Source organism: Dromiciops gliroides, chromosome 2 (assembly GCF_019393635.1).
Source record: "Dromiciops gliroides isolate mDroGli1 chromosome 2, mDroGli1.pri, whole genome shotgun sequence".
NCBI classification, from domain to species: domain Eukaryota; kingdom Metazoa; phylum Chordata; class Mammalia; order Microbiotheria; family Microbiotheriidae; genus Dromiciops; species Dromiciops gliroides.
Window position 1 is genome coordinate 75,285,300 of NC_057862.1, and position 11,044 is coordinate 75,296,343.

General features: G+C 39.6%; 1 protein-coding gene across 3 annotated transcripts in view; it reads left to right on the top strand.

Moving 5' to 3' along the window:
- Nucleotides 1-9,748, top strand: part of HPSE2 (heparanase 2 (inactive)) — a 693,143-nt gene extending 683,395 nt beyond the window's left edge. For all 3 annotated transcript variants that reach the window (XM_043980493.1, XM_043980494.1, XM_043980495.1), the window contains one exon: nt 9,583-9,748. In XM_043980493.1, the coding sequence (XP_043836428.1) occupies nt 9,583-9,748 (166 nt within the window). The remainder of the gene's footprint in view (nt 1-9,582) is intronic.
- Nucleotides 9,749-11,044: the final 1,296 nt, after the last annotated feature.

The following is an 11,044-nucleotide window of genomic DNA, read 5'->3' on the forward strand; positions in this document are numbered from 1 at the left end:
AGGGGACTATAAAGGTAGCCAGAGTACAGTCAGAAGCAATGGTAGATGGTAATATTTGATGGTAGATTATTGTAGTTCTCAGAGCAAGTATTAAAGGGGTAAGGAAAGTACTTGACTGGCATTCCTGAGGAATGAGTGGTTAGAAGGTGAAGCATGATCTGGGACCAGCTGCCCATAGAGGGTTAGGAGAGTTTATACTCACTCATTCACAGATATGGAGAACTCAGCCCTGGGGTAGATTTCCAAAAGCCTAGTGGTTCAACTCCCCTAGGAGAGAGAAACATAGCTTCTGGCAGTCCATCCTGGAGACCCCTGTTCCAGATGAGAAGGCAACTGCATCAGGGAAATGGCAAAATACTTGCATAGACCTGGGTTTCAAAGATTATTTTCTAGAAGCTTATTTGTAAGTCAATTGTTGCACATTTCTCCATTGAAATCAATCAACAAATATTTATTAAGCACCTACTGTGTGCCAATAACTATGCTAAGCACTAGGGACATGAAAATAAAAATGGAACAGTCTCTCCTTTGAAGAAGTTTAATGGAGGACACAACATGCTCATGTCGAGGTGTATGCAAGATCAGTTACAGCATCCCCTTGGATGGGGAGGCACCTCTGCTTCTTACTGCCTTTGTGACTTTGGGCAACCACTTAACCCTTCTGGAGCTCAGTTTCCTCACTGGTAAAATAAGGATATTGGACTAGATGACTGACCTCTACGGTATCTTCCAGATCTAACTAAATGATCTATGCATCTCTTTCTAAGATTCTTTAGTCCTCACCACAAAATACTGGAATGAGATCCCAGCATTGTAAGGTTTACAAAGAACTTTCCTCATAACCCCATGAAGTATACGGGGCATCTTTCCCAAACATGGGAAAACTCCATTTTACAGAGGAGGAAACTGAGTCTAAGTGCAACTAAAAGAGGGAACTGCGGTGTAGTAAAGAGAGTACTGGATTGAAGTATCAAAGCCTTCACTGATATCCCAGTTCTACCACTTACTAGCTCCACAACTCTGGTCTTCAAACTCAAGCTCCATGGACCTTGTTCTTCAAACTCAATTTCCTTATCTTGAAAATGAGATTTTACTAGCTCTGTAAGATCCTTTCCAAGACCAATTAACATTCTAATGTTATATGACACAAGCCTGATAACGATGAATTACGGATGAGCTTTAATCATGACCTTATCACCAGTTTTATAAAAGAGATCCCCTTATCTTTCTGGATGTTGTTACAAAAGCTAAATCTAAAATACCATCAGCTTGGTGTCCTCTGAGGCTAGGGATAGGAAAGAGTAGAATAAGGAAAGATAATGGATGGCATAAGTTTCTTTAAAGATTTCCAATTGTCACAAAAGCAAGATAGAGTTGTGTGTGTGTGTGTGTGTTCTGGGAAAAGGGATAAATCTTTCCAACCTTCTCCTCTGCTCCTTCATCCTTCTCCTTGCCTCTCTCTTTCCAGAAATTCCACAGTGTGGGAAATATTTGTATTATCCAGAGAAAAACACCAGAACCCCTATTATGCTTCATGCAAAGCTAGAATGTGACCTCATACAAGTTGAAGTACCCCAGGAAAGGTTCCTTATGGACTGTCCAGTCCAGGATGAGAGAATTATAATATGGAGGCCATCCCAGAATCAATAGCGTTGGTCATGGTCTTCCTATTATGGTAGCTCTCACTCACCCAAATTCTAAAAATAACTTCCTCTCTTTAACCTACACCAGATGCACAGACCATCCCTAAGGAAAGAAGAATGAAGCCCCTTCTGTCCACAAACCCTACTTTGCTTCCCACCCCCTGCTTTAACCTGCCAGTGACCTGAAGGAACACTGGGCAGCTGCACATACCAACTTACTAGCTCAATGATGGGGGACTCGAGGGGGCAGCTCTGGCTTCAAGAGGCCAGTAAAGTGCAAACAGGTGCACGCCCAAGCTCTTCTCAGTGCTTGGGAGAATTGGAGCTGGCCGAGGCACTGGGGAGCCCAGCCAACACCCCACACCTGCAGCAGGGCCACTGCTCCCCATTCCTAACTGAGCAAACAAGGAATGGGAAACCCACATCCCTCCAGCAGGACTTTTCACAGCAAATTCACACATTTTCTTAATATTAGGCAGCATTCCAGATCTATTCTTTGCCAAGTCAACAACATGGAAGAACGTCTCAGGGTTTTGATGGATATCGCGGCTGATTTATAGGCAAGGCCAAGTACAATCCACATCTTAGAACCTCTATGGTGCTTAAACCACATTCCAACTTCAGTAGGATATCACTGGCTCTTCAGATCTCTTTATGTGGGACTAGAGTGCCATCTAGTGCCAAAGCAAAAAGGAGAAGTCTATATCACTCAGAAAAGTCAGAGAATTAGAGGATTCAGTGCAGAAAGAGACTTTGGAGACCATCTCGTCCAACTTTATTTTACAGACAATGTAATTAAAGCCTAGAGAGGGATAAATTACCCATGATCACACAGCAAGTCAGTGGCAGAACCAGGACCAGAAATAAGATCTTTGAACCCTTGTTCCAGAATGGTTTCTACTATTCAGGCTGCTTCCTTATTAAGTGCCCAGAGAAGAGCAGAGAGTCAAGAAATGCCATTTCAAAAGTCTTCAACCCCACAGTAATGAAGGAATAATTCTGGAGTGCAATCAATGTATCTACTGAATAGCAAGTTCAGTTCAATTCTCACTGCAACCTCATACAAGTGATTTCAGTTCTTTGGACCTATTTATCTGCAATATGAAGGGGTTGAACTAAAGGATCTTTTCTGTTCAGTACAGCTGTAATACTCTGTGAGTCTGTGTCCCTTGTTTAGCATGACACCTACAGTAATAATTATGATAAAAGATCAAATGAGATAAGGCATGTACATTTTGCAAACTATAATGCAATTATATGATCTATTATCATATGAACTAGGCATTCTTATTCCCATTTTACATAAGAGGAAACTGAGGCAAATGGGTAAAATTCCTTGGCTAAGGTCCCACAGCTGGTACATAGCAGAGCTTAGAGTAAAACCCATATCTTCCTAATCCAGGTGCACTGACGTTTTCATCATACTATACTATCTCTGAACAAGGAATAAAGCAAACTTCATGGGGCCCCCAAAATGACTTGTTATAATGGCATGTTTTTAAAATAAATACATTAGTTGGTTACACATTTCCAGTCTGCAGGACCTGGAGATGATAATTAGCAAATAGGGGAGTGATGTTTTAGTGTATGATTTTGGTGGGTAGTTTGGAAACATAAGTGATTTTGATTAGATAACTTTTCCCAATCAGATATAACAGGATTCTTTTGGATACATCCTGATTTTTTAACATTAATTTTTTCAAGAAACATTTTTATTGAAAGTTTTGAGTTCCAAATTCTATCCCTCCCCATACCCCTCTCTGAGGTGGTAAGCAATCAGATATTGGTTATACATGTGCAATTATTTAAAACATTTCTATATTAGTCTTTTTGTATAATAATAGAAAATAAAAGAAAAAAGAAAGTGAAAAGTAGCATGCTTCAGTCTGTAACCAATCAGTCTCAGTTCTTTTGGAGGTGGATAGTATGCTTCATCATTAGTCCTTTGGAATTGTCTTAGATCATTGTATTGCCAAGAATAGCTAAGTCATTCACAGTTCTTCATCAAACAATATTGCTGTTACTATGCACAATGGTCTCCTGGTTCTGTTCACTTCATTATATGTCAGTTCATATAAGTTTTTTCCGGTTGTTCTGAAATCTGCCTGCTCATCAATTCTTATAGAACAATAATATTCCATTACAATCATACACCACCATTTGTTTAGCCATTCCACAATTGATGAGCATTCCTTTGATTTACAATTCTTAGCCACCACACAAAAAAAAGCTGCCATAAATATTTTTGTACAAATAAGTCTTTTTCTCTTTTGGGGGATGTCTTTGGGAGAAGGAATATGTGACAATAAAAACAATCAGGCAAGGCACAAAGATCCACCAAGACCCTCAAAAGGAAATACAGAGATCATGAATACAGGCACAAAAGGTAGAAATGAAAAGAATTAGCTTCAATGCAAATAATGAGCCTGAAGAAGAAATATTCAGTAAATTAAATGTGAATTAATTTTTACCTGTTCTTGATATGTTCATATCTATTTACTTAATATGAATTTTTCCTGTCTAATTTTCATAAGACCAGCTTTTGAATCAGAAATACATATTTTTATTCGATGAGGGACACTGACAGTAGCATATGCTCAAATCTGACTGGGTCACATTTGGGAAATTGAGCTCTACTTTTAAAGATAAGAAATTGCTTTCTGCCACAAAAGCCCATCTCTTTAACATCACTCCCCCAATGATGATACATGGCTGTGAATTATGGAATATCACAACCTCAGAAGAATAAAAAGTACAAGTAAACCCAGAAGATGACAGAAAGATGAATTGTGGTTGTAATCAGGCTATATAGCATGTTATGAATTATATAAAAGGCAATACCAAGGATACGTATGACTAGAAAAGGATATAGGCTAGTCATGTAGCAAGAATAAGAGACAAGTGGCTTACCAAAATGGTAGGTTTGTTTTTGGAGATATTAAAAGAAACATAAGGCTTTCAGAATGTTGAGTAGATCTTCTATAGAGGACTTATAGACACTGAGAAAAGAATTCATAAGAGATGGTATGTATTGGTTATAATATGCATGGCTGGGAGGTTTATCTGTTCCAATGAAATCACAGATTAATTAGAGTAACAAAAGGAAAGCACGAAAAACTACACTGTTAGTTAACAGATTCCCTCGGTGATCCATAAGGTCTGTTCAAACAAAGGCATCTAGTCCCAGGGCTATTTAAGATGGAGAGGCCCCTTCCCACTCCCCTGCCCCCATACCATGACTGGGGTTCTTCTCAAAAGCGTTTTGTGTCACAGGAAGAGCACAGGACTCAGATGTGTTTTCAAACCCCAGTCCTGCTGCCTGTTTAATTTTGGGCAAATCACCCTGGGACTTCGTTTCCTCCTCTGAAAAATCAGAAGGTTGGCCTAGAGAGATGGTCTGTAAGGACCTTTGCAGCTCTAAAATTCTATAATCCTATAAACTCTAGCCCAGAACCAATCTAGACTTCCCAGAGCTGTTCTGTACCCAACTGGCAGCTAATCCCACTTTCCACCCAAGGCTACCATTGTTTAAAATTGAACCCCCAAGGCTGTCTTTAAGAATTAGGATGGGAATATCATTCATTTTGAATTGTTTTTCCTGGACTTTGTGCAACCAAAACCTTGTTCGTATATCTAAGTCTTGGATATTAAAGTATCCAGGACCAGTCTGGGACCTGGAAAATGAGATTAGGGGCAGCTGGCTGAAAAGCCTATAAGAGCTAAGGAAGCAGATGAAAAGCTGCCTTGCCTGTGAGGGGGTTGGGGGAAGGGGAAGTGCAATAGGGGCTGAGGCATGGAGATCTTTACTCTAAATTAGTGGTGACACTGACTCTAATATGATAACATGAAAAAAATTAAGTAAACAAGTTTAAGAAATTGGAAAGTAGTTAAGACTGCAAAAACAAAGAGTGATAAAATGCAGTTGTCCTAATATTTGGACAATTTAAGTATATATCCCTCAGCAGGTCAGGCATGCCAGGGTGTTAAGGTAAATACTTCAACACAGACTGGATCATTTAGAATTTCGTTTGAAAAGCCATGGACAACTGAGAGGTACCAGACTGTTGAGAAAATATGATACCAAACCTTTGAAAAGTAAGAAATATGATCCAGGAAATTACCATCTGGTAAGTATAATCCAAATTCTTAGATGAGTATTACAACAAATATTTAAAGAAAAACACTGTGATCAGGAAAACAAAATGTAGATAATAAACAAGACTGTATCTTTTCTCTAATAAATCAAGGTAATGGATAAAGGACATGTCTTTACAGCATTTCACAAAACCTTAACTTGCAAAATTAACTCATTGACTTGACTGAAAGATGTTCACATAGGTCATTTTAAGGATGACAACTACTGGTAATAATAGATGGCCTTGTGTCATTGAGAAAAAGTATCTAGTGAGAAACAGCAACAATAGAGATAATTTAGGTCTTATTGAGTATCTTCAAGAGCCTCTGAAAACAGTAATTGGTATGTTCATTAAAACCATAAATGATACTCTACAGACTGAGCACTAGAAAAATAAAAGCCTGAGGACCCAGTGATAAAGCAAAACAACAAAAAACTAGTTCATTGATTAGAGAATGTAATTGTTTGTAATGATAATCAGCAATGAAACTACCACCTTATATTTGTATTACACTTTTTCTATTTTTCAAAGTATTTCCACATCTGTTATTAGATTGTAAGCTCCTGTGCCTTACAACATAGTAAGAACTAAATAAATATTTGTTGAATTTTTCATTTGCTTGACAGTTGGTAAGACAGGTACAGCAGACATTCATCTACCATTAATAGACGAGGAAACTCAGACTCAATTGGCTAAATAACTTGCCAAAGTTCACACAAGAAGTTAACAGCCCAGCTTGGCACAGAATTTCTATTCTAGTGTCTTCCATTACCATGTGACTGGTACTTTCAAAAGACAAATTAACACTATTTTTCTGGTTAAATTAAGTAGAAATTACAATATTCTAATTAGTATGGTATTCTAAAGTGTTATTGGGGGGTTGGTTTTTTCCGGGTATCACTTGACATTTTGCAGAGGCAACAGTAGTCTTAATCAGATTCAGACCTACAAGAAGGAGAATATCAATTAAATTAATTAGTTTGCCAATGAGGGAGATAGTTTCTGTGTCTGTATTGTGAGAAATTAATAACTGATATCTTGGGGAGATTCAGAGCTCCCCTGTCTTCTCCCAAAGCCCTGACTTTTAGAGGTCCATTTTATCCTTGATAATCAGATCGCATTGTATCTCTTCATCTTGGTCAGACCCATCCCAAGCTTGCAAGGAATCTAGGGTGGGGAAGCTCATTGTGTTCTACTCAAGCTTAGGTAGAGACAGATAGTTTTGTCTAGATAGGAAGGCCTCTCCCTCCAGGGAGGGGTCACTCAGCACCCACTCCCCACTGAAGAGGAGGACATTCTTTGAATTGATAGCCCAAAGCTGGAGATAATCTTTCTGTGTAGGGGTCAGTTCTTGGCCCCATTGACTACCTACTAACCCTACCCATATATGACCTCTGTGCCCCACCACCATGACTGTCTTTGGTCTCAGAAAAACGGTCAAACTTTCATGCTTTTATTAATAACTTGCCAAAAAGTAAAATAAAAATTATTAATAACTTATAGGCCTTGTTAATAAAATGATTAAATTATCCAGGAACTATGTCTCTCAAATTTTTAATCACTACACTATCAAGAAGCCCAAATGCCCCAAACCTTGGAGTTGGGAGGGACAGGCATGAAGGAAGCCCTCACTGGCCTCATTCTGAATTCTTGGGTATGATATAAAATATGCTCCAAAATTCCTAAAAGAGGAGATTATCTCCCCTCTAGAGTCTCCACTCACACTTTTGGGGTCTCCTCTTTTCTTTTATGGCCCTCTATATTTATAATACACAGTCAATCCACCCTATGGCTGTACACATTTTATTGTCTCAAACAAATATGACAGGAAAACTGTTGGGAAATGACATTTCCCAAAAAGGAAGCCTCTTCCCTTTGCCCTTCCCACTTTACCCTTTAATGAAAAGACTGGGGAAAGAGCTGTATATCTAGGACATCTTTTAAGAGGTCAAAGACCTTTATCAACTGAGAATAAAGAAACATTCTAGGTGAAAAGTCTGTCCCCTTCTGTGTCTAGCTGCTATAGCTCTCAAAAGCTGCATCTCTGCTGCAGGCCTTATTTGCCCTAGCAGCACCAGCTTCTACAGACCTTGTAGACACCTTGTATCTCCACCTTAAGCATATGTCTCAGTTCTCAAACCCTGTCTCAATACAGGTACAGGCTCTGGCAACTGGTGCAATAGTGGCCACACCCAAATTGGCAGCTTGAAAACAATAGCCAATAAATGGATTGTTCCAATTAGTCTCTCTTCTGTACTTTCTTTTGCTCAAAATTTCTGGGAGGCAGAGGTATCTACTAGGAAGAGAGGCAGAAACAGAGACAGAGACAGAGAGATATTGAGATTACAGTGATTTACCAAAGAGACCTAACATGGTGTGCTTCATCAGCCCAGTAGTTCAGGTTTGCACTCTACCAGTAATTATGAAACTTTTATACCTCAGGCTAGTTCATTAGTACAAACAACTTCACGTACTTCATTCCCTATGAACAACAGTATCCCCAACTGCCTTATTACTGGGAGAAAAAAATGACCAGAACACATAGTAAAAGTGATCCTACATTATATGAAGCAACAAATACTTTTATCAACTATTACACTTGGTTGATACAATTCTAAAGAAGTGATTCTACCGTTTCTAAATCACTCTGCTAGAGTAATCTTAATGGAGAGATATGATTATACTATTCATCTACTCAAAAAAGTTGTCAGTGCTTCCCCATTCTACACCAAATAAAGCCCTAATTCCAATGTATCTGCCCAGCTTTACATGTATAATCTGGTCTTGTCACACTGGACTGCTTGCCATCCCTGGAACTGATCCCATTATGTTCTATTTCTGTACATTTCCTTATGTTTTTACAAACTATGCCCAAAATACAAAGTTATAACTAGGTTGAGGCAATCAGAGCTCTGCCTCATGATGTCAGCATTGAAGGACATGTACTTCTTCCCTTTGGTGATCAATAAACCACCATCCCTGAACCTTGAAGTCCTCTATAGGCCTAAACCATGAAACATAGCTCCATTCCTTTGCCACCATCCCCAGGGGGTTGTCACTAAAATGCCTCCAGGGCTCATTTTCCCACATATCTTCCTTGGGGTGTGGTCAAATTCCATGAAAGACAGGCCACTACTTTCCCTGATGTTACTGTATCTATAAACAGACTGTCTTCTGTACCATGACCACTGTCCGACTTCACCGTTTTTGCCCCTAAGTAAAGAATTCTTAGTTATACCTCTACTCCTATGCACTCAGCCCACCCATTCCACACTATCTCTGCCTGCTGAAACCCTTCAATGCCTACTTCCCGTTCCTTTTACTCCATGACGTTTCTCTGATCCTTTCAGCTAGAAGTGATCCCCTCCTCCTCCTCAGACCTCTCCTAGCACTCTGTTTATAACCATCCTATACTGATCACATTCTATTTTGTATTGTAGTTATTTGTGCCCGCCTTGCCTCCCACGCTATCCTGTATGGTACAAAAGGTATATTATTGATATATTTACCTTTGTATTTCCCCACAGCGATTAACACAAAATAGGTTCTTAATAAAGCTCATGAAAAAAGTCACTTCATTTTCTCATCTGTAAAATGTATTAGGTTACCTAAAGAGATTGGCAGAATAGGGCCCCTCTGAATGAATGAATCATTCATTCAACAAATACCATTCGTTAAGTGCCACTGTCTACACAGCACTATGTGAGATACAATAAATCAAGCTGTCTGGAAACAAATAGGCTCAACTGTTTAACTTCATGATGGCGAAATAATCAGCTGTCTGTTGTCTTTCCTCGTTATAGGTCAGTGCAGCTAAATGGCCAGCCTTTGATGATGGTGGATGATGGAACTCTGCCGGACTTGAAGCCCCGACCCCTTCGGGCTGGCCGAACACTGGTCATCCCACCAGTAACCATGGGTTTTTATGTAGTCAAGAATGTCAATGCTCTGGCCTGCCGGTATCGATAGGCCTTCTTTACATTCATTTGCCACTGATGGACCTGCTGGACCTTTTCTAATTCTTCAGATCTAACAGTATCCTTTTTTTTGTTGACAAATATCTTCTTAAGCAGATTAAAACAGACCCTGCTTCCAAGTCCTGCACAGGCCTTCCTTCCAAAGAAGATCCTAAGTCCCATGGAGTAAAAATGTATGCATACCTACATACATACAAAATACCAGCAAGAGACAAATACTCAAATATATGTGTGTGTGTGTATGTATGTATATGTAGATGGATGGATGGATCTCCATCCTAGAAATAAGCAGGCACTCACCCTGCCAGGGGAAATGCCACCAAATGCCTTCCTGGGGCTCTGGCTGCCCAGCTACCTGACAACAAAACCTCATACTTCTGTTGCTGCCCATCAGAAGAAGAGAAAAGAAATGGAAAAGGGGACTTGCTGAAGCCCAAAGCTAATTCTAAGCACCTCATCTTTTGCTGTTGTCTGCTGCTGCTCTGGGTTTCTATGGACCATTACCCTTCTTCTTTAGGAGACAGGGTGATGGAGTCAGTTCAGGGCCTGGTGGATAAGCTTTTTCCAACTGATATCTATGTATATGTGTATGCATATGTGACACTGACATTACTTATTTGCTCAATTTCTGGGGTCCGTACTCCTAAAATGTAGAACTGTAACTAGGCTCAGTTTTTGAAATATTAACCCCCCCCCAATCCAGTTCCTCCCGAGGTTGAATATTACTTGGACTACATATATCAAGTAGAGAGCAACAAATCTGGTACTGTGGAGAACTGAGAGGACTATCAAGAAAAGAAACAACATCCTTTCACCCTTCCTTCCTGAAAGTAGCTCTTGAGCCAGTGGGGAAATAAGTTCAATTAGGCAAGAACACAGATAACCAAAACATACAGCACTAATATTAACTGATCATAAAGATCAGCCCTGAGGAGGGGTCAGTCCAATTCATCCAACATTTAATCATTTCTAAGTGTATGGTACTGTCTGAGACACTAAGAATATGCATAAGAAATGATCCCAGTTCTCCAGGACTTTATAGTATAGTAGGGCAGATGACAAAGAGACACAGATACTTAGAATGTTCTAAGTCCATAAAAAAGTTACATCCATGATACTGAAGAGGGAGAGATTTCTCCAAGTTTTGAGGGGGAATGGGGAGTATCAAGGAGATGGCATCTGAGTTGGGTCTTGAAGGGTGAGGAAAGATCTCAGCAAAGTTATTGAGTGGGACTAAACAAGGTGGGGTTCAGTAGGGAAAACCTCATAGAAGAAGTAAATCAAACTT